Source organism: Mytilus trossulus, chromosome 3, assembly GCF_036588685.1.
Source record: "Mytilus trossulus isolate FHL-02 chromosome 3, PNRI_Mtr1.1.1.hap1, whole genome shotgun sequence".
NCBI classification, from domain to species: Eukaryota; Metazoa; Mollusca; class Bivalvia; order Mytilida; family Mytilidae; genus Mytilus; species Mytilus trossulus.
Genome location: NC_086375.1, coordinates 15,258,921 through 15,281,513, shown reverse-complemented (window position 1 = coordinate 15,281,513; position 22,593 = coordinate 15,258,921). Strand labels below are relative to the sequence as shown.

The 22,593-nt window shown below is 31.6% G+C and overlaps 1 protein-coding gene across 1 annotated transcript in view; it reads right to left on the bottom strand.

Moving 5' to 3' along the window:
• Positions 1-22,593, bottom strand: part of LOC134710441 (serine/threonine-protein kinase Nek9-like) — a 63,481-nt gene that overhangs the window by 39,480 nt on the left and 1,408 nt on the right. Inside the window, exons 2-15 of the mRNA XM_063570800.1 lie at positions 20,088-20,265; positions 19,460-19,512; positions 19,003-19,073; positions 17,761-17,866; positions 17,276-17,325; positions 16,062-16,143; positions 11,922-12,091; positions 10,968-11,082; positions 6,704-6,778; positions 5,337-5,399; positions 4,751-4,895; positions 3,961-4,161; positions 2,107-2,153; positions 471-629 (exon numbers count right to left, since the gene is read on the bottom strand). Of these exons, the coding sequence (XP_063426870.1) occupies positions 471-629; positions 2,107-2,153; positions 3,961-4,161; positions 4,751-4,895; positions 5,337-5,399; positions 6,704-6,778; positions 10,968-11,082; positions 11,922-12,091; positions 16,062-16,143; positions 17,276-17,325; positions 17,761-17,866; positions 19,003-19,073; positions 19,460-19,512; positions 20,088-20,265 (1,515 nt within the window). The remainder of the gene's footprint in view (positions 1-470; positions 630-2,106; positions 2,154-3,960; positions 4,162-4,750; positions 4,896-5,336; positions 5,400-6,703; positions 6,779-10,967; positions 11,083-11,921; positions 12,092-16,061; positions 16,144-17,275; positions 17,326-17,760; positions 17,867-19,002; positions 19,074-19,459; positions 19,513-20,087; positions 20,266-22,593) is intronic.

Genomic DNA, 22,593 nt, shown 5'->3' with positions numbered 1-22,593 from the left:
GTAGAATAATTTTGGAATCATAAAATATACACAACATATAAAATAGCTATTGAACATAAAACATTCTTAGGCAAAATGACAGGATATCGAAACAGGGAAATCTAAAACTCAAATCCTTAAAAACACTTAGCACTAGAAATATGGTGCTTTAATTGACTCTTTTTTTTTTTTTTTTTACCTCAAAATGAAAACATTACAATTTACTGCCAATTGGGGAAATATTATTTGTGCATTTCATGTTGCAAATGTCAAATTGACAAAAATGTCACATTAGTTATTGCAAATTCTGGAAATACCAAAATGTTGTCAAAATTCCAAAGGGAAGTTTTTTTTCTGTTGGAATTTTTCACAATAAACAAAACAGTGCAAAAATTTCGAAATAGCAATACAGATCAACTTTCATTGTGCTTCAAATACACCTTCTGATAACAAAAATGACTAAAAATAGATTTTATGAATCCAAAAACTACCTGTTTTCTCTTCCGTAGTCCAGACATTTCTGAATTAAATCCTAGAATATTATGTTCATTGCTACCACAGGCCAGAACACGACCAGTTGTTGTAATTAAGAATGTCCCTTCACTGCCCCCTAGAACATGCTTGATCAAATGCTTTCCTGGAGTTTTCACCTATGAAAAAAGAGAAACATAAGTTAACATACTCTGATGTTCAGAAATGTCGTTTCTTTATGTGGTTCATAAGTGTTTCTCGTTATTTATATAGATTAGACTGTTGGTTTTCCCGTTTGAATGGTTTTACACAAGTATAATTTTTGGTCCCTTTATAGCTTGCTGTTCAGTGTGAGACAAGGTTTTGTGTTGAAGACTGAACTTTGATCTATAATGGCTTACTTTTATAAATTGTCACTTGGATTGTCACTGTCATTGGCACTTAAACCACATCTTCCTATATCTATATACTATTTGTTTTCTATGTGTGTATACTACATACATTTTATAATGTAATTTTTAAAAACTTACTTGAGTTTTAAAGGGGCACTAGCTACGAGTTATATAAAAAATCTAAAGTAAGATTTTTTTGGTTCAATCAATAATGAAAGAAATATAGTGAAATAAAAATTCGATTTTAGCAGCAAAAATTGGTTCAATTTTGTCAAATGAAGCGAAGAAACATTGATAATTACTAATTCACTTGCAAGTGAATAAGTCGACGTCATTAAAGCCTTATATTCATGTGAATTTCAATTTGACCGCTAGCTAGAGATTGAAAACGCATGCATTGTACAAGTACTGGTTATTTAAAGAAAAGAATGTCAACAATAAAAGTTAAACTACGGTAAATCATTTGATTACTGATTTGATCCATATAAAATTATTCTTATATGGTTAAAACAATGAGAAATATATATTTTTAATCTATAAAACAAACTCAAACAGACCTACAATGTATAAAAATCCAATTGCACATGTTGCTTTAATCTATTCATATCTTTATTTATGTTTACATCGTTTATATGGTCATCTGAGGTCAAATCGATAGTTAATCAGATGGCTTCTGGACTAAAATACACACGAAACGAAACCTACATATTATCTACCTCATGCTGTGTAAACGGTTTATTTTAGACTTTTGGTAGTTTGAATAAATGTTTTACATTGTTATAAATCAAATATGAAAATTTGAGTCAAATCGGTGACCAAGAATTTGACTGCTAGTGCCCCTTTAATGTGAGAAAGCAAATGTACAAATAATGAGAGAAGAATGTAATTGTTTTATAATATACTGTTTTATTCCTATTTAACAAACTTTTCCTTTGATTTTACTGACTGATGATTTCCTTTCTTAGCACAGAAGAATGATATAAAAAAATGCTGGTTGTCAATGAAATTAACAACATCGTCATAGGTAAAATAGCAATAACAGATCTATAATCATTGGTTATCTCAACTTGTATCAGATAAGCGAAAAAATCAAGTTTGTTAAGATGACCAACAATAATCTATAAATTTACATAAAGAATACTACCTTTCTCATCAGAACTGAAGAGCACACTAAGGATTGAGTGATGAGGAAACTTAAATCAAAGAAACTACCACTTAAAATACAAAAATCTCATTATTTTAATTTATCAAATAATTTTTTTACCTTTTGAGGAGAAAAGTGGTCATCTTCACTGTTTAAACCAAGTCGACCTAATAAATGAAAACAATTCTTATTAATACTAAATACATTGTACATTCATACTTTTATGACTGTTATTGTGAAAATATAGACTAAAAATGTTGAAGTATCCAAAGTTGCATACCAAATTTATAATTGTAATACATATTTTTCTTTTTATAAATAATTGATAAACAGAATATGTAATTATGAATTTTTTTTATCAAAGCAAATCGACCATAGACAACTTTCATTGAAATTTCCCGATCTCCTAGAGGAGTATAATAACATCTGTTAAAGTGAAATTCTTACTTTCATAAAATAATGGAAAGATAACTCATAACCTTGCAAATCATAACATTTCCTATTTTAAAAGTCTCAAAATACCAGTACCTTAAATTGATGTCCTAGAAAACTACAGGGTTATCTCTTTTAACTATCAAAAATCTTTTTTATCCCTATAGATATAAATCATTTTATTTAGTGCAGTTAAAGAGAAGACAACTCTGTAATTTGGCAAACTTTTTAAATCTCATGTGTGAACATTTCTTTTTAAGAGTCACATATATAAACACACAGATTGTTAAGAACATACCAAGCAACAGGAAGTAACTCCATCAAATTCTAAAATAGAGCAAATATTTTGCGCATCTAATGCATAAATATAACTCTTTGTGAGGGCCACTATGATTGTAAACACCAAATTTCTAAAGAATGGATGTAACTTTTATAATTACAAAACCCAAGAAGACACTTACTTACATATTTAAAAGGTACAAGGTTGCTTGCCTTGTAATTTACTAAATCTTACGTCTAAGTTAGCATTTGATTCCTTTGCAAGGTACTAGTGGAGCAAACTTTGTAACTTACCAAATATTATGCATTATTAAACAGCTGCTGCAAATGTAAGGACATCACAGCATACAAGGGGAAATAACTCTTACCAAATCTATTTACTTTGCAGATATCTGGTTCCTTGTAGTAAGAGACTCACAACAGTAGGTACCCCGACAGACAAGGGGACATAACTCTTACTTACCAAACTCTCCACATCCCCATGTATAGACATCTCCTTCCTTAGTAAGTGCCACACAAGGGGACATAACTCTATTTACTTACCAAACTATCCACATCCCCATTTATAGACATCTCTTTCCTTAGTTAGTGCCACACAAGGGGACATAACTCTATTTACTTACCAAACTCTCCACATCCCCATTTATAGACATCTCTTTCCTTAGTAAGTGCCACACAAGGGGACATAACTCTATTTACTTACCAAACTCTCCACATCCCCATGTATAGACATCTCCTTCCTTAGTAAGTGCCACACAAGGGGACATAACTCTATTTACTTACCAAACTATCCACATCCCCATTTATAGACATCTCTTTCCTTAGTTAGTGCCACACAAGGGGACATAACTCTATTTACTTACCAAACTCTCCACATCCCCATTTATAGACATCTCTTTCCTTAGTAAGTGCCACACACGGGGACATAACTCTATTTACTTACCAAACTCTCCACATCCCCATGTATAGACATCTCCTTCCTTAGTAAGTGCCACACAAGGGGACATAACTCTATTTACTTACTAAACTATCCACATCCCCATTTATAGACATCTCTTTCCTTAGTTAGTGCCACACAAGGGGACATAACTCTATTTACTTACCAAACTCTCCACATCCCCATTTATAGACATCTCTTTCCTTAGTAAGTGCCACACAAGGGGACATAACTCTATTTACTTACCAAACTCTCCACATCCCCATTTATAGACATCTCTTTCCTTAGTAAGTGCCACACAAGGGGACATAACTCTAGTTACTTACCAAACTCTCCACATCCCCATGTATAAACATCTCCTTCCTTAGTAAGTGCCACACAGTGGTTGTCCCCACAGGATATTTCTTCCACAGGTCTGCTGCTGAAGAAGTTTATTGGTATGAGAGAAAGTACAGAATCACCTTCTTCATTGTCAACACCAAGGCAGCCATAATAATCTGAACCACTAGCATATACCTGGCCTTCATCTGCATGAAAAAAACAAAAATGTCTAATCATGCATGTAAACCAAAATACATCCAAACAACATAAGGTTCTGAAGAAAGTAATTGGCAAGTTCTTGTAGCATATTGGAAACATACTGATCAACCAATTAAATAGATGATGCACTAAAACCTTAAAAGATATTTGTTGTTCTTGATGGAGAAACCATTTTTATCAAAATCCCAATTTCTACATTTTAAATTCCCCATAATTCATTTTGTGAACGTTCAAAGGGAACTCCATGGTTTATGCAGTGTTAGACAAAGCATATCACACACAGTGACTGGGATTTCATATACATACAACAACTGAACTGATTTTTTTTCTCTCCAAAAACAGCAAATATTTTTAAATAATTTACTATTAATGTTTACCATGTATGGTTTAAAAATATTGGAAAAAACAGGGGGGAGGGGATAGATTTTTAATGCATGGTCATGGGAAAATCCAGTCTTGTTTTTTTTTATATGATTATAATATTTCATGAAACCAAATTAATTATAATTTTTTTTGGTTCTTTTATCATCAATCACAATACCATTCATTAATCATATGATGGTACTATCTTTATACCTGTAACAGCGAGTGTAAAGTCCTCTCCACATGCTGCCTGAATAAAGCCTGCTCCAGTTGGTCCCTCAACTTTCTGTGGGGCTTTGTATGCAGATTTGTTACCCTGACCTAACTGTCCTACAATCTCTGTTCCACCCTGTACATTCTGAAAAAAATTAAAGATATTTTAAATGGTAATCAATGGGTACATCCTAAACATATAAATAAGGCCATCAGTTTTCTCAATTGAATTGTTTTTTTTTCATTTTGGGGTCTTTTATAGTGGACTATGCATTTTAGTTTTTTCTCATTAATGAAGGCTTCACAGTTGCCTATAATTGCTTACATCCACTTCATTTGAACTTTTGTGGATAGTTGTCTCTGACATTGTCAGTCATACAACACCTCTTTATTTTTTTTAACTAACTGATCTTAGTGTAATGTAGGCATGAAATCAGTGAAACAACTTTTTCAACCTTATGTAGACTTATGAGACACTTATGTACAAATATTTTTATGGTAACATTGATCAATATACACCCAGTGAAGTAAACTAAGGGTAAACATATGTTTACACAAAACAAACTTATAAGAAACGTTTACTTACGGCCCATGTATACAGTTCTTTCTCCATGGTAACAACAGCAAAGTGGGAATTTCCAACAGCTACCTAAAATAAACTCCCATAAATTATCTACAAGTCTGATTTAGATTATTTTTATCATGACATTTATTTATCAATATAAATTCTAGCTTTTATTTTTAAGTTTTTAAATTTTATTCTCATCGTGGTCAAACCAAAACATTAAATAGTGACATGAAATATTCAGCATCTAGTAAAGAAGTAAGAATGTGTCCAACATACATGGATGCCCAACTTACAAAATCATTTTCTATGTTCAGTGGACAATGAAATTGGGACTAAAATTGTAATTTGGAATTAAAATTAGAAAGATCATATAATTTGGAATTAAAATTAGAAAGATCATATAATTTGGAATTAAAATTAGAAAGATCATATAATTTGGAATTAAAATAAGAAAGATCATATCATAGGGAACATGTGTACTAAGTTAACATTGATCCAACTTTACCAAAAACTTTAGCCTGAAGTGGGTAAAACCGACAGACAAACAAACAAACCGACAAACAGAAATACATAATTTAGCAGATACATTGCTGAAATAAACCTTTGATATAAGTTTGATACAAAAACTGGTAAGAATAACACATGTCAGAGTGCTTATACAATGCAATTTTCAAAGAGGAATGACTCTTTCAATAAAAGTTGATCAGCACAGATTTTCAAAAAATGTCTCAGAAATTCCTGATATAAACCTCTGATAAAATCTGGCAAGAATTGTAAAAAGAGTGACAACAAGACCAGAGAGACAGACGACAAACAAACTTTAATGGCATTTTGGTCTCTTGTAGACAGTTGTCTCATTTGCAATCATACCACATCTTCTTTTTTGTATTTACAGACACAGAGAGAGGGATAGATTGATGCCCGATATTTTTATTCCTTTGTAACTTTGGATGGTAATATATTTATTTGGACTAGTAACTCTTTTTAAAAGCACATTTCTCAAGGAGAAGGTACATTTCAATGCTTATTTGGCTCTTTGAATCCACAAATAAATAAATAATTGTAGTATAGTCAATATCCATCAAATTCTGTAAGTTTCAAGTGAAAGGTTTGTGGAAAATATGAATATTTGCAAAGCCTTGGTAACAAAGACTGGCTATGACATAATAAGGGAGATTATCCAAATTTAAATAAAACTAAGTCAATTTCTGAAAAATGACTGTATAACCCATGAAAAGGGTGTATTTCAAACCCAAATTGCAATGTTAATGAAATAAATAGTGTCAACGCGTGATAATACAAATCAAAGATAGATTTTATTACATCTGACTTTTAGGCCACAGATGCCCTAGATTGTACCTCCTCCTTTCCTGGTTCAAGCTTACCTGCACGGCACTTTTGCCTTTAGTAAATATATCTTGTTTTTGTGGTGTAAACTTTCCACCTCCCCACTGGTACACCTGATGATATAATGAAATATTTATCATAGTCATTTAAATATGAGCAACCACTCTAATTACCAGGACATTTTCATACAATGATTGAATTGTGTTCATCCACTAGAAAGAAATCTAATTAAAAAAAAATTTAAAGATGATTTATGCTGTAAAGACAACAAAAGTCAATATTTTTAGAGCCAAAATAAAATCTCTAAAAGTAACTTTACAGTTATAAAAAAATATCACTGATTTGATAATATACCAAAAGCAGTAGAAACAAGAGGCTCTCAAGAGCCTGAATCGCTCACCTTAATTTTTTTGGTTAAATCTCTCATCAATGATTATTTTAGCTTTTCAATTTATTTAAATGTTCTTTGAATCGTCCTTTTTTCTTCAAAAGCAAAAAAAAAAATCATTTTCTCCTATGTTCTATTTTAGCCATAGGAGCTATGTTTCTTGACATACAAGGAAATGAAATATAAAATTTATACTAGATACTTTGAAACTCATTTAGCCTAAGTTTGGCTGAAATTGATACAGCAGTTTCAATAGAGCAGATTTATAAAGTAAGTCAACATGATGAACAAATTGTGAAAAAAGTCTTTAAAGAGCAATAACTCCTTAAGGGGTCAATTGACAATTTTGGTCAAATTGACTTATTTGTAGATCTTACTTTGCTTAACATTTTTGCTATGAACAGTTTATCTGTATCTATAATAATATTCAAGATAATAACCAAAAACTGCAAAATTTCTTTAAAATCATCAATTCAGGGGCATTATACCTGAAAAAACAGTTACCCAATTCGGCTGAAAATTTCAGGACAGGTAGACCTTGACCTAATAAATACTTTAACTTCTTGTCTTATTTGCTCTAAATGCTGGAGTTTTTGAGATATAAGCCAAAAACTGCATTTTACCCTGTGTTCTATTTTTAGCCATGACGGCCATGTTTTTTGACGAAATAAAAAATAAAGCACAAACTTTATTTTATACACCCTACTAATCATTCAGTTGAAGTTTGGTTGAATTTAGTTGAGTAGTTTTAGAGGAGAAGATTTTTTAAAGTTAGCAAATATGATGAACAAATTGTGAAAAATTGTCATTAAAGGACAATAACCCCTTAAGGGGTCAATTGACAATTTTGGTCATATAAAACTTATTTGTAGATCTTACTTTGCTGATCATTTTTGCTGTTTACAGTTTATCTTTATCTATAATAGTATTCAAGATAATGACCAAAAACTGCAAAATTTCCTTAAAATAACCAATTAAGTGGCAGCAACCCAACAATGGTTTGTTTGATTCATCTGAAAATTTCAGGGCTGATAGATCTTGACCTAATGAACATTTTTACCCCGTGTCAGATTTGCTCTAAATTCTTTCGTTTTTGAGATATAAGTCAACCAGATGCTCCGCAGGGCGCAGCTTTATACACCGCAGAGGTTGAACCCTGAACGGTTGGGGCAAGTATGGACACAACATTCAAGCTGGATTCAGCTCTAAATTTGGATTGTGATTAAATAGTTGACACAGCATAGGTTTCTGACACAGAATGAATGTGGTCTAATGAACTTACCAAAAAAATTGTTTTGCCTTTGAGCAATTCACCATGCTGTTGAATATTAATCCTCTCAAAAAAATGTTTGAAGAAATTTTCTTTTTATTTATGAAATCTGAAATGAAAAAAATTGCCCCCCCCCCCATTTTTTTTTCACATCCCCTTTCCCTTATTTCAAAACTAATATCAATTCAAATTTCTAATGAAGTTTGCAACATAACTACTCATTTAAATACATCATAAAATATTAAAATGTAAAAAAGTGCTTGTTATCACTGACAATGACTGAATGGTAAAGATTGTTTTAATCTATCAGTTGGTAGTAAAAGTGAATATACATTGTATATTGTATAAAACAATGATTTTAAGTCGATTCAAGTACTATTCTGGACAAAGAAAGATAACTCCAATTGAAATCCAATTAGAATTTCTTGCTATTGCATAATATTGTGCAATTAGATATTTCTTGCTATTGTGCAATACTGTGCAATTGAAAATATTTGCTATTGCACAATACTGTGCAATTGAAGATTTCTTGCTATAGCACAATACTGTGCAATTGAAGATTTCTTGCTATTGCTGCATTTATAACTGTGCAATTGAAAATTTCTTGCTATTGCACAGTACTTAAAATAATAATTATGGATCCTAATTTGGACCAACTTGAAAACTGGGCCCATAATCAAAAATCTAAGTATATGTTTACATTCAGCATATCAAAGAGGCCCAAGAATTCAATTTTTGTTAAAATCAAACTTAGTTTAATTTTGGACCCTTTGGACTTTAATGTAGAACAATTATAAAACAGGACCAAAAATTAAGAATCTACATACACAGTTAGATTTGGCATATCAAATAACCCCAACTATTCAATTTTTGATAAAATCAAACAAAGTTTAATTTGGGACCCTTTGGACCTTAATGTCGACCAATTTGAAAATGGGACCAAAAATTAAGAATCTACATACACAGTTAGATTTAGCATATCAAAGAGGCCCAAGAATTCAATTTTTGTTAAAATCAAACTTAGTTTAATTTTGGACCCTTTGGAATTTAATGTATAACAATTATAAAACAGGACCAAAAATTAAGAATCTACATACACAGTTAGATTTGGCATATCAAATTACCCCAACTATTCAATTTTTGATGAAATCAAACAAAGTTTAATTTTGGACCCCGATTTGGGCCAACTTGAAAAGTGGGCCAATAATAAAAAATCTAAGTACATTTTTAGATTCAGCATATCAAAGAACCCCAACAATTCAATTTTTGTTAAAATCAAACTAAGTTTAATTTTGGACCCTTTGGACCTTAATGTAGACCAATTTGAAAACTGGACCAAAAATTAAGAATCTACATACACAGTTAGATTTGGAATATCAAAGAACCCCGTTTATTCAATTTTTGATGAAATCAAACAAATTTAAATTTTGGACCCCAATTTGGACCAACTTGAAAACTGGGCCAATAATTAAAAATCTAAGTACATTTTTAGATTCAGCATATCAAAGAACCCCAAGGATTCAATTTTTGTCAAAATCAAACAAAGTTTAAGTTTGGACCCTTTGGACCTTAATGTAAACCAATTTGAAAACGGGACCAAAAATTAAGAATCTACATACACAGTTAGATTCGGCATATCAAAGAACCCCAATTATTCAATTTTTGATGAAATCAAACAAAGTTTAATTTTGGACCCTTTGGGCCCTTTATTCCTAAACTGTTGGGAGCAAAACTCCCAAAATCAATACCAACCTTCCTTTTATGGTCATAAACCTTATGTTTAAATTTCATAGATTTCTATTTATAAATACTAAAGTTATGGTGCGAAAACCAAGAAAAATGCTTATTTGGGTCCCTTTTTGGCCCCTAATTCCTTAACTGTTGGGACCTAAACTCCCAAAATCAATACCAAACTTTCTTTTGTGGTCATAAACATTGTGTTTAAATTTCATTGATTTCTGTTTTCTAAAACTAAATTCATTGTGCGAAAACCAAAAATAATGCTTATTTGGGCCCTTTTTTGGCCCCTAATTCCTAAACTGTTTGAACCAAAACTCCCAAAATCAATCCCAACCTTTCTTTTGTGGTCATAAACCTTGTGTCAACATTTCATAGATTTCTATTAACTTAAACTAAAGTTATAGTGCGAAAACCAAGAAAATGCTTATTTGGGCCCTTTTTGGCCCCTTATTCCTAAAATGTTGGGACCAAAACTCCCAAAATCAATCCCAACCTTCCTTTTGTGGTCATTAACCTTGTGTTAAAATTTCATAGATTTCTTTTCACTTTTACTAAAGTTAGAGTGCGAAAACTAAAAGTATTCGGACGACGACGACGACGCCAACGTGATATACGACGAAAAAATTTTCAAAGTTTACGGTCGAATAAAAACTGCATTTGACCCCTATGTTCTATTTTAAGTAACGGTGGCCATGTTTTTTGACGGATCAAAAATCGAAGCACACACTTTGTGCAGGATAATCTAAGGAACAATCATGCTAAGTTTCATTCAAATCCATTCAGTAGTTTCAGAGGAGAAGATGTTTTGAAAAATTGTTAACGACGACGACGACCGCCAAGTGATGAGAAAAGCAAGCTAAAAATTAACTAATCCAAGTTCTTCTTTTTCAGTTTCAATACCTACCTCACTAGATTTTGATTTGATGATTGGTACAGTCTCTGTTGAAGCTACTGACTGTAATCTTAGTCGTCTAGATTGTGTGTTTAATTCCCAGACTTTCCTCTTCATATCTTCATTACTACAAGGAGGTATTTCAAGACTATTATCTTTAACTGCTACATAGATAATTTCATTAAAAACAGATAATATTCCATTATTTCTGTAATATGTAGCAAGGTATGGTATATAACACTTTGTTGGTTTGAAAACATTTAATGGGAACAGACTTAAAGCTTAAAAGGTAAAGTTATTGATTGTTCTGTTAAAACACTTCTGATCATGTGACGTTGAATAATTCAGCTTATTTCATTTAATAGCAAGGAAGGACGAATAACCCTAAAAATTTACACAAGCAGTTAATAACCCTATTATTCACCAGCAAATAACCATTTTTTGGTTTCTTGATGTTTAAGCGAGTTATCTCCCATGAAAATGGTGTCACAGATGTAAGTAAACAATATGGCAACATTCACATTATAGAGAAGTGAAGAGAAAAAAGGCTTAATTCATGCATCTATTGTTGAGGATATCTCTTGTGAGCGGTCCTTTTCAGGACCATCAATATTTTTACAAAAGGCATCTACCTTTGTTGTATATAAGAGAAATTGTAAAACAAATATATTTACAAGCTTTAACTTGTGTTTGTAATTATATCAATGGTTCAAATGGACATTCCGCTGTTAGTTTGATAAAATAAAACAATTGTGGATCTTTAGAAGCGATGAATATTCAAAATTGTCAACCCTTAAAAGTTGTTTCACTTCAGTTAAATAACCTTCTTGTGTTGACAATTTTGGATATTCACCTTTTCTAAGGGCCATAATTGTATAATAAAACTACTTCATTGTTTCATAAATATTGCATTATTTTGATTGGTAACCAACAACTATATGGTGTCCACAATAGACAGGTACATACCTGTTTTCTTTCGTAAATATTGGACTAGATAATATTTCTTCTGACGATGGCCTGTCTTTTGATTTTTTCTGTAGAGTAGATTTGACTAGATCTTTGATTTCCTGAGAATACTGTGGGTTAATGTCCTCGTAATCACCTTTCACTATCTCGTAAGCTAGACGTAGTTGATTCTGTAATGGAAAAAACATGGTTGATTATATTATGATTTATTGCAGGTTCATTTTTATATCTTTCCTTATACCACTGACTGATATTTGTACAAAAGAGTTGATATCTAAAGAATCAACTACTAATTTAACACACTCTTATGTGCCTGTCTCAAGTAAAAAAAACTTAATAAAATGGTTGTCTTTAATTGTATGTCCTTTTAGTACTTGAGTTGTGATTGCAGAACTTTGAAATGAAAATAACACTTTAAATTTTGTGTATTGGAAACACTTTTCTTGAATTACATCCAACTAGAACAATTAAACTCAAACATTTGAAAACCAGGGATGTTGAAAACATAGAAACATTTTGATCTGTGTGACCAAAACAGGACATAAAATGGATAGCTAAAATCAGGGTATTTGGTCATAAAACTTTACTCAGAACTTCGAGTACAAAATTAGTGCTCAAAACACCAAATCCAGTATTTTGATTGGTTGATTTTCAAGTCCGAGTATGAAAATCGTGCTTGAAAGTTTTATGACCGCAACGCCAGATGAGGTCAACTTGCCTGACAAAAATTGGAATCAGAATCTCTTTGTAATTTCAAAACTTATCAATATGGAATTTTGAAAGTCTCTGTGAAATATCTTCATCTCTGTACAAGACCTAAAGCTGTTCAGATACATTGTGCATAAATCTGTCTTTTGATATAAACTGTATGTTAAGGATGTACTTGGGACAACATCCCTAATGCGCCTTGAAATGAGGAACTCAAAAGTCACGTGTAAAGAAAAAATCTCTGTGTAGTGATATTGGACATGTTTCTATTTTTAGCAAATGACTGAACTTAATTATTTGTGGTGATTAGGAAAGTAGAGGAACATAGAATAAATGTGTAAAAACTATGGAGCTATTGAATGTGTTCAAAGTATTAAATTTTCAAAGAACTTATTGTGTTAAAAAGGGGATATTTTACCACAAGGAGCCGCATCACAACAGGATGTTTGGGATTTGCTAATTTACGGAAAGTAATCTCACTTCGTACCCCGAAAATTTAACCACATATGTGAAAGTGTCACAGCTTCGAAACAAGCTATCATACATATCCAAGTTAACGATATGGACTGAGCTACAGGAAAAAACGTTACCATTACCGCCTATGTAAAAACAATTAAAGATTTTGACCCAAATTAGAAGCTCAATTCCAGAGGTTGTCAGACTGATTTATGGATGATTTCACCTTGTACACCACTGAAAATGATGGTAAGTAGTTTTTTATTTATACCTAGATATTATAAATTGTTTAAGATAAATGTTATTGATAAAGATCAGCAAAAACTCAAGAATATTTTCGCTTTTAAAATGCATTACTAGCACGGGGCTGAACACTTGTTTTAGGCACAATCATAAATTTGTTTACTTCCGACAGATCCGAACCGTGTTTACTACATTGAAAAGGCAAGAAATAACTTTTAAATATTATTAAATTGTAAGTAAACATGACACAATATAGTCTTTGTTATGTAATATCACTCTGGTCTACAGGAATACCTGATAATCAAGGGAGATAACACACTTCATACGAGTAATGTGAGATTCAATATCGCATGTGCCTTTATCCAATGATTTGACCCCTGGTCAGTAGATATGATATGCACAAAAACACAGACAAAAACAGTTACATGTTTTTAGAAAATCATGAATTATTATTTTAATGCACATGAGCAAAACAAAGGATATTGTCATTTCTCAGTGAAAAAGGGGGAGGGTCAAACCTTCTTGAAAACAATGTTTCTGCACCTATTCAACTATTACGCTAGTTAGCTACTACCCATGGTTCTAATACAAAAGGTTTAAATGAAGGTGGCTAAGCCACAAGGGAGAAGCATTTGTCTTTCTTTGTGATTAAACTTTCAAGAATAGATTTTTCTCTCTCAATAATACTTATGTATTTAAATCAAATGATAACACAGCCTGAGTAATTTTTTTGGTCTTATTTCAGTTCCAGACATACACAATATACACAATGTATCATTATTTTTCAACCTGAGATGGCAAACTAGAGGTTTTAAAAAGTCCTGAATAACTGGTAAGCATTTTGTTTTATTAATCAAGCTCTAATTGTTTATTTCTGGTATTTATGCAATTGAAATTACAGTCAGAATGTTAAAAATATGCTTATATGAAAACTGTTGCTATGGTCTTGGTATTAAATGAAAAGGCGTAGTTACAGATCGTTTGGACTCAATATTTCGAGTTAAATCTTGCGGCAACTGTTTCTCACGTAACACTGCAAACTATATTTAGCGCTATTTTGATCTGTCGTTATTTAATGATGCCATAATACATGTGATGTCACAATGTTTCCGTTAAGACCTCATGTGGATTTCTCACTGATAAAAGGTTTTCACTGAAAAACATGTAAAAAACATTTTTTCTCAAATGGAATTATGTGAAATGACAAGTTTTGAAAATTTGCACTATATTGCACTCTAATTATATGATAGGGATGACTTTCCCAGTAGTTTAGAGCGGTTTCAACAGTATTAAATACAAGATTACCACTAGTAAGAATAATTATTTTGGTGGTTTTTTTTTTTATAAAACCTTCAGTTTTGCATAATTTCTCTGTCAAAATGCACTTTAAGGCACAAGAAAATTTTATAGAATGCTTTATCAGGGTCTGTGTATTGTAATTAAAGGTTATAATCAGAAGTTTTGTCCTTGATTTGACTAGTGGAGGTAATCTGGAAGAAATTACTTATACATACTCATTGTATTCAAAATAAATGAATATAGCGACGAAAGTGTCATTGCCTTATAGTGCTAAAACAACTTTATTTTTTTTCAGAAATGGACAAAAATACAAACATTTATTTAGAATATTATACCGATGAAGATCACATAAAAATATTTGGAAAAATCAGAAGTATGGATTACAATATGGGACAACATCCCTAATGCGCCTTGAAATGAGGAACTCAAAAGTCACGTGTAAAGAAAAAATCTCTGTGTAGTGATATTGGACATGTTTCTATTTTTAGCAAATGACTGAACTTAATTATTTGTGGTGATTAGGAAAGTAGAGGAACATAGAATAAATGTGTAAAAACTATGGAGCTATTGAATGTGTTCAAAGTATTAAATTTTCAAAGAACTTATTGTGTTAAAAAGGGGATAATTTACCACAAGGAGCGGCATCACAACAGGATGTTCGGGGTTTGCTAATTTACGGAAAAAGTAATCTCACTTCGTACCCCGAAAATTTAACCACATATGTGAAAGTGTCACAGCTTCGAAACAAGCTATCATACATATCCAAGTTAACGATATGGACTGAGCTACAGGAAAAAACGTTACCATTACCGCCTATGTAAAAACAATTAAAGATTTTGACCCACTTAGGTGAGGTTTTGGAATTTGTATAAAATGACTCCTTGGTGTTTTTCCATACAATACAATGTAAAATATTATGCCCCATAACACCCATTTATTTTTTCATATAAGACTTAATAGCTCATGAAAAGTCATTTACCAAAATTTTAGAGGATTCTTGGTTTTTATTCTTTTGTTTTGAGACCCAAATAATACCAATGCAAATATAAGGTATAAGTCCGAGTCAGCCTTTTCCCGCCATATTTTAAATCTCAAATATCTCGAAAAGGAGGTCCATGACCTATCAATATCTTTAGCTTATCTTTATCCTTAATTGATGCTCTACCAGCTAAAAGTATCAATTTTAATTTCTTAAAATTTACCCTAGATTTTGGTTTTTTCTTCACTGTCTTGCTGTCTCATTGATGTTTACCTCACATCTTCTTTTGTTCATTTGGAATTATCAATTTGCGTACTGCTGACGACAGGTGCATGCACGTATTTTAATATAACTTTTTATGTGGTATATTGAAAAGATGTTGTTTCAATTTGTGTCGAATTATTTGTAAAATAAAGATATGTTTAATATAATACTATTTATTCCTTAGTACTTACAGTGGCTTGGAAGACTCTCTTAAATGTTAGAAGTTCATATAATACACAACCAAGGGCCCATATATCTGTTTTATGGTCATATCTATATAAATGAAATAAAATAATTCAATGGCTTAATAATAAAACACCACTTTAAATCATGTACATTTATTTTTTTGTCACGTTGATGAAAATATTCTATGGATTCATCAATATTTATTAGGGTATCAATTTCTTGGATTTCATTGGCAAGGGTAGCTCACAAGTTAATATACAAGCACTTGACAAAATACAAATAATAGTTGTTTTGCTAAGAGCAAATGATGAAAGGACGAAAATATTCGATGATATTTTTTGTGCTCTTGTGTCATTGCTTTTTATTATGCTGCATGTGTTTTTGTTTAGCTTGTATAGTGTGTGTATGTATATATGCAGTTGGTCTATATAGCAAGTTGTGAGAGCTCTTACAGCTTATTTTAATTTATGTTTTATATATGTGCCTTTACTCTAAATAAAATTTAAGTTCTTGTTATATCTGATACCAAACATCAATCCATGACAGTATAGTTTAAAAGGGGTGTCAATGTCAAAAAATCTAAATAGAATCATTTCCCAACAATTTTTCAATCAATTAAATTTTAATAACAAAGACACCAACCTATAATGTTTCTGATTTTTACTCCCCTTAATTATATACTACCAATTTAAAGGTCTTTTTAAAAGATTTGTTGTTTTGAAACACTTTAAATTTTTCCTTAGACCATTTTAGTGGAAACCTAATTTTTCTGTAGTGTTTTGTGGATTTGTTTGTCTTTCCTTCTTTGTTATTTGTTCTTTGAGTTGTCTTTTTCTTTGACACATTTTGTCTTTAAAAAAACCCTCAGCTTTTCTAGCAAAATTTTCAGCCAATCTTTCAATTTATTTAAGGAATGACTGTAATATTTTTTCTGTCTATGAAGAAATAACATAAAAAATGTGGTGCACACTGAATAAGGTGTGTAGTGGGTTATCTAACAGTGTGCACCACATTTTTAATGTTATTTCCAATAGACAGAAAAAATATTAGTCCTTTCTTATAATCTATTTTAAACCCTAGAAAACCATGAAAAAACGTTGATGACGTCACAGTCACATGACTAAATTATGTATATGGGCTCATAACAAAATAACGTCAGCCAATCAGAAGATGTGTTACATCCAAAAATAAATTATTTCTGTTTGTTAACAGTACTTACTTTTCACCTTGTATAATCTCTGGTGACATATAATATGGTGTCCCAACAACCTAAAAAATAGATTAATTTATGTTGAATAAAGTCGAACTATTTTTTTCTTCAACAAACTAAATTTTCAAACTTTACATAAATACTCAATCACTGATACTACATTAAAAACCATTTTTACCATTTCCTTTTGAAATTTTAATCTTGATATGACTATCAAGCCATAAAATAACATTTACACATTTGAATTGGTTCCAAATTGAAAAATTGGAACACAAATTTTACTCAAGTAAGTTTATCCACTTGAGCTCCTATTGTGCCTAGATTTAATCTGTAACTGATTACATTTTGTAATTGAAACATATCTGGCGTTAAAACTCTTAATTTTTATTACACCAAATAGCTAGGATATATATTCTTATTCTCTTTTTTTCCAGACTACTCCTGTGTATTTGTATAGAATATTTACAAAATAAAGAAAAAAATGATCATCTTACGCTGTCAGCCATCTTGGATTCTGTTTCTAAAACTTTTGATATTCCAAAATCTCCAAGCTTCAACAAGCTAGATTTACTCATAAATATATTCAACGTCTTCACATCTCTGCAAAAAAAAGAAATTTTTAAATTCATATCCAGGTAGCAATTTGCAGACACATTTTCTGTATGCAAGTGACCTAAGTGTGACTCTTCTCGCAAATACTGGTGCTTGCAATATGCAAGGATCTGTCGCTGAAATAAACTATTATCTGATTGTACACGTTATACACCTGGTCAATATCCATGTTTCTTTGTTGATTGGTTACTATAAGGTGACAATCGATACTACTGCTTCAAAACACGACAATAAACAAGTGAAACTGCGAGCTACTGCTCACTGATGATACCCCTGCCGCAAGTGGATAATATCAATAGTGTAAAAATATGCAAGTGTTCAGTAAACAGGAAGTTGTCGAGTGATGAATCTGAAAACGCATCAAACGGTATAGCTGACTTATGTAAATCCTGAAACCAAATTTCAGAAATCCTTGTATAGTAGTTCCTGAGAAAAATGTGATGAAAATTTTCAACTTGGCTATCATGTGTAAAATCATACAAGTGTTCGGTAAACAGGAAGTTGTCAAGTGATCAATCTGAAAACGCATCACACGGTATAGCTGACTTAGATAAACCATGAAACCAAATTTAAGAAATCCTTGTATTGTAGTTCCTGAGAAAAATGTGACGAAAATTTTCAACTTGGCTATCATGTGTAAATCATACAAGTGTTCGGTAAACAGGAAGTTGTCAAATGATCAATCTGAAAACGCATCACACGGTATAGCTGACTTAGATAAACCCTGAAACCAAATTTCAGAAATCCTTGTATTGTAGTTCCTGAGAAAAATGTGACGAAAGTTTCAAGAGGTAAAACAGTATACCCCTCTTTTTTAAAGCGGGGGTATAATGAGCTGCCATATTTCACATCATAACAGACAGAGAGAAAAACAAATTGACGATTTTACGATATATTTACATAATAAATGATAAACTGTTCACATAAGACTAAGTTTATGATATATACATGCATTGGTTCAAGAATTGGAAAACATTATTTTTCACCAATCACTAGTTTCATATGGCTTTAACATTGATTCTGCTATCCTTTATCAAGAGACATCTGAATAATCAATATCCAATTTAAATTATAAGAGCTTTTTTCATCTTAACCATAATGCATCAGTCAACAGTTTAATTTACCTGTGTATAATGTCATGGCCGTGTATATGTGATAAAGCTGATGCTAACTGGAACAAGTACCATCGTATAACCTGAAAATATTTAAAAAAAAAACAGAGTTGTCTACCCTCTTTACGTAACTTTGCAATACAACAATCCTACTTATCAAATTGTGTGCAGTATTTTCCTCTTCATTCCTATTTAAGTAAGTGGTCATCCTTTTGTTGCTACGTTGTGCAGGTTTTTAATTGTGTACTTTGATAGTTCTATGACAGTTGGATTAAATAGGTAAAGGGAGACAATTCAGTATATCTGGACCATGAGTTTGTTACATTTGTCTGGCTTTGTCATCAATTTTTTTTTTTTTTTTTTTTATAAAGCAGTTGGGTTTTAGGCGTTGTTTAGCTCTGTTGTTCTTGTACATTTTGTGACTCCTGTTAGTGTAATTATCTCCCTTTATACATGAATTTGTATATACCTCTTCAGAGAACAATTCTGTTTGCTCAGCTATCTTGTGGTACAATGATCCTCCTGAAATGTAGAAAATGTCAGGTTTGAAAACCCAAAACTTTTAACAATTTATTATGCAATTATCTTTTTTACTTTCTTTTAGTTGGTCATTCAAAAAGCCTTTCATGGGCTGCAGTAGTTAGGTTAAACTATTCTTTAAAACTTTCCTTTAAAAGGCCTTAAGATTAAAACTGTCAGTCTCCACTGCAAAAAGCTGTTTGATAATCGAATTACAATATTTAACAACTAAAAGAGACTAAGAGTATGATGAAACATTCTAAGCTAGGAAAATATCTTTTCAGCTTAATAAAGACAAAGTTGTCATTTATGTGTGATTTATTGCTCCGATTCAAACTTTAGAATTTAAAATTTTTATTTCTATATTTGTTAAACCATTTTAATACATTTCTCCTGAATATTTTATAGGATATCAATCTTGCTAAAAATTTATGCTTAATTACATACAGAGTTGTCTTTACTTTTTCTAAATTTCAGTACAATTATCTTCTGAAAAAGATGTTGTTATTTTAAATTGGTGATGAATATCAAATATCTCAATACATGTAATAGCCAAGCTCTTAAAAACAAATACAAACCATTGGCATATTCCATTTCTATGAGTAAAGTTTCACCATCCAGGAAATGGTTATAGTATGTAATGATGTTGGCATGATTAAGTAATGATAATATATCCACTTCACTAAGTGCATCTCTTCTCTCTTTTTCATGCAGCCTGGCAAGATTAACTTCCTTCCATACCACTAAACTTTTATCCTACAAAAAATAATTTATTCTTAGAATATTTATTATACAAGGTAACACAAATTGTGTATTATTATACAAGGTAACACAAATTGTGTAATGTATTCTTGGAGATCAAAGTGAGTTAGACACTGAGATTTGTACCTTGAGTTTCAGGGGTTTATTTAATGTTTTTTTTTAACAAACTGTCAAATAACTAATCATTAGTAAGCCCTTTCCAGATTATTTTCAGTTTGTTATCAACTTATGAAGAGATATTCAAAAATGTATATAATTTGATTGTGAAGTCTGTCATTTGTAAATAAACAAAAAACTTTATTTAATGTACATCACCATGTTCTATGTTTTTATTCTAACATGACGTCCTTCAAACGCTTTGAGTACACACCCGTGGTAAAATATGAATATATTGCATTGGCTGTTCCGATCGTACTCCCACGTCATATGTTTTTTTATAAATGAAGTACCCGACGTCATAGAATGATGACGTTATAATTTAAGCATTTTACGGGAAAATACACGCTTCTGATACCGAAAATCATCACACCAAGGAAACGTAAACAAACGATGCTAAAATGGGGTATAAGCCTACTTTGTTTAATACATAGAAGCCATATAAGTAAATTATCATTAAAATTCATCCAAATCTATCTAAAAAAGTTTTGTGAATAGTTTGAGCATGTCACTTATTCTGTTGGCTCTGTTCTTTTACGCCAATCTAAAAGTGCGTTAATTTATGGGAACGGCAAATAATGGCCTCCACCTAGAGGGCTTTGATCCAAAAAAATTGACGTATTTGTCCTATTAGAATCGAAATAATTCATGGGGGCTTGAATATATCTAGATTTTACCACAAGTTGTCCCTTTATGCCGATATTTTACCCCTCGCTATCGCTCAGGGTAAAATATTTGTCATAAAGGGCCAACCTGTGGTAAAATAACGATATATTCAAGCCCCCATGAATTATTTCTTAATTAAGGGCATCATAAATATAAAACTCATTAGCACTTGTTGTTCGTGTTTCAAAATAAAAAAAAAATCCTATTTGGTTCTGTATAGGAAACCACAAAAATAAAATGAATTTTCACCCAAACTGCTTAGCATTGGCAGTTATACAATGTACATGTATCTCCTTTTTTTACACTGCAGCTTGTTCCAGAAACAGATTCTCTGTGTCTTGTCAGAGTTGGAGATTTCTGGAATTTATTCTTTGAGCAACAGACTTTCTCTCCGACAGGGAGGGTTGGCAGGTATGAAAAGATGAACATAGGACAACATTATTAATACGAAGACGGGTCATCCACCTTTTTTCGGGGGCGAGATATAAATTTTATTTAACCATCTTGCTGCCGGAAGAACACATATGTCCATGTTTTGATTTAAACAACCTTCTCCTACACAATATATTTTTCAAATGAAAGACTAAAGATCAAACATGATTTATATGTTTCCTCTAGCATTCCCAAATGTAACAGTCATTATGGCATAACGTCATATATAGAAGGATGTCATTGTTGGACATCTAACGTCATAGATGTCAAGCTGTCATATTTTCTGGCACACGAAATGCAACCTTGAAAAACAACTGGCAGCAATAGGGTTAAAAGGTCTGTCCAATGTGGCAGTATGGCTGAAATATCCCATGGACTTATAATTCTATGAGGAAGCTTTAAAAGTATGGCCATCATGTCACATGAATGACCTAAAGCTAAGGTAATTGGTGTTAATTACCAATGTGTTTGACACCAAATCTGTCAGAAGCCATGCACTTAATGGGTTACTTAATTTGACAGTTTTCACAGGTTCATTGTAGCTGAACATCTTGTTCATGGAAGAATTACAAATTTACCGGTATTTCAAAGGCAGGACGCCTGAGGGACTGCAGAAAAAGACATGGGCGTCAATAAAAAAAGGGCGCCCTGTTCAAACTTTGTAGCTAGAACCAGAGACATGTATACTAAATAGATAAAGGTTGTATTTAATTATAATTTGGTTGTTTTCTGTACGTTAAAGTTGTTTGTAAATAATCAATATGGAGGATGGTTGGCTGATTTTCTACTCTCGAGAAATCTCGTGCACATGCATGAAGTTGACCGCTGGGTAATAGCCATAACGATAAGTTGCCAATCTCTGTATTTATATGTCTCTGCTACAGTCTCACTAATTAGTGACAAAAAGGGACAAGAAGAATAATTTTAGCGACAAGAAACTATTTAACAACAAGAAAACATTTTTTTTTTATTATAATTACTTTTTCGAAATAAATATTAAAAGAATATGCAAAAAGAAAACAATTTTAGCGACAAGACAATCAATATTGATAGAAAAACAATTGAAAC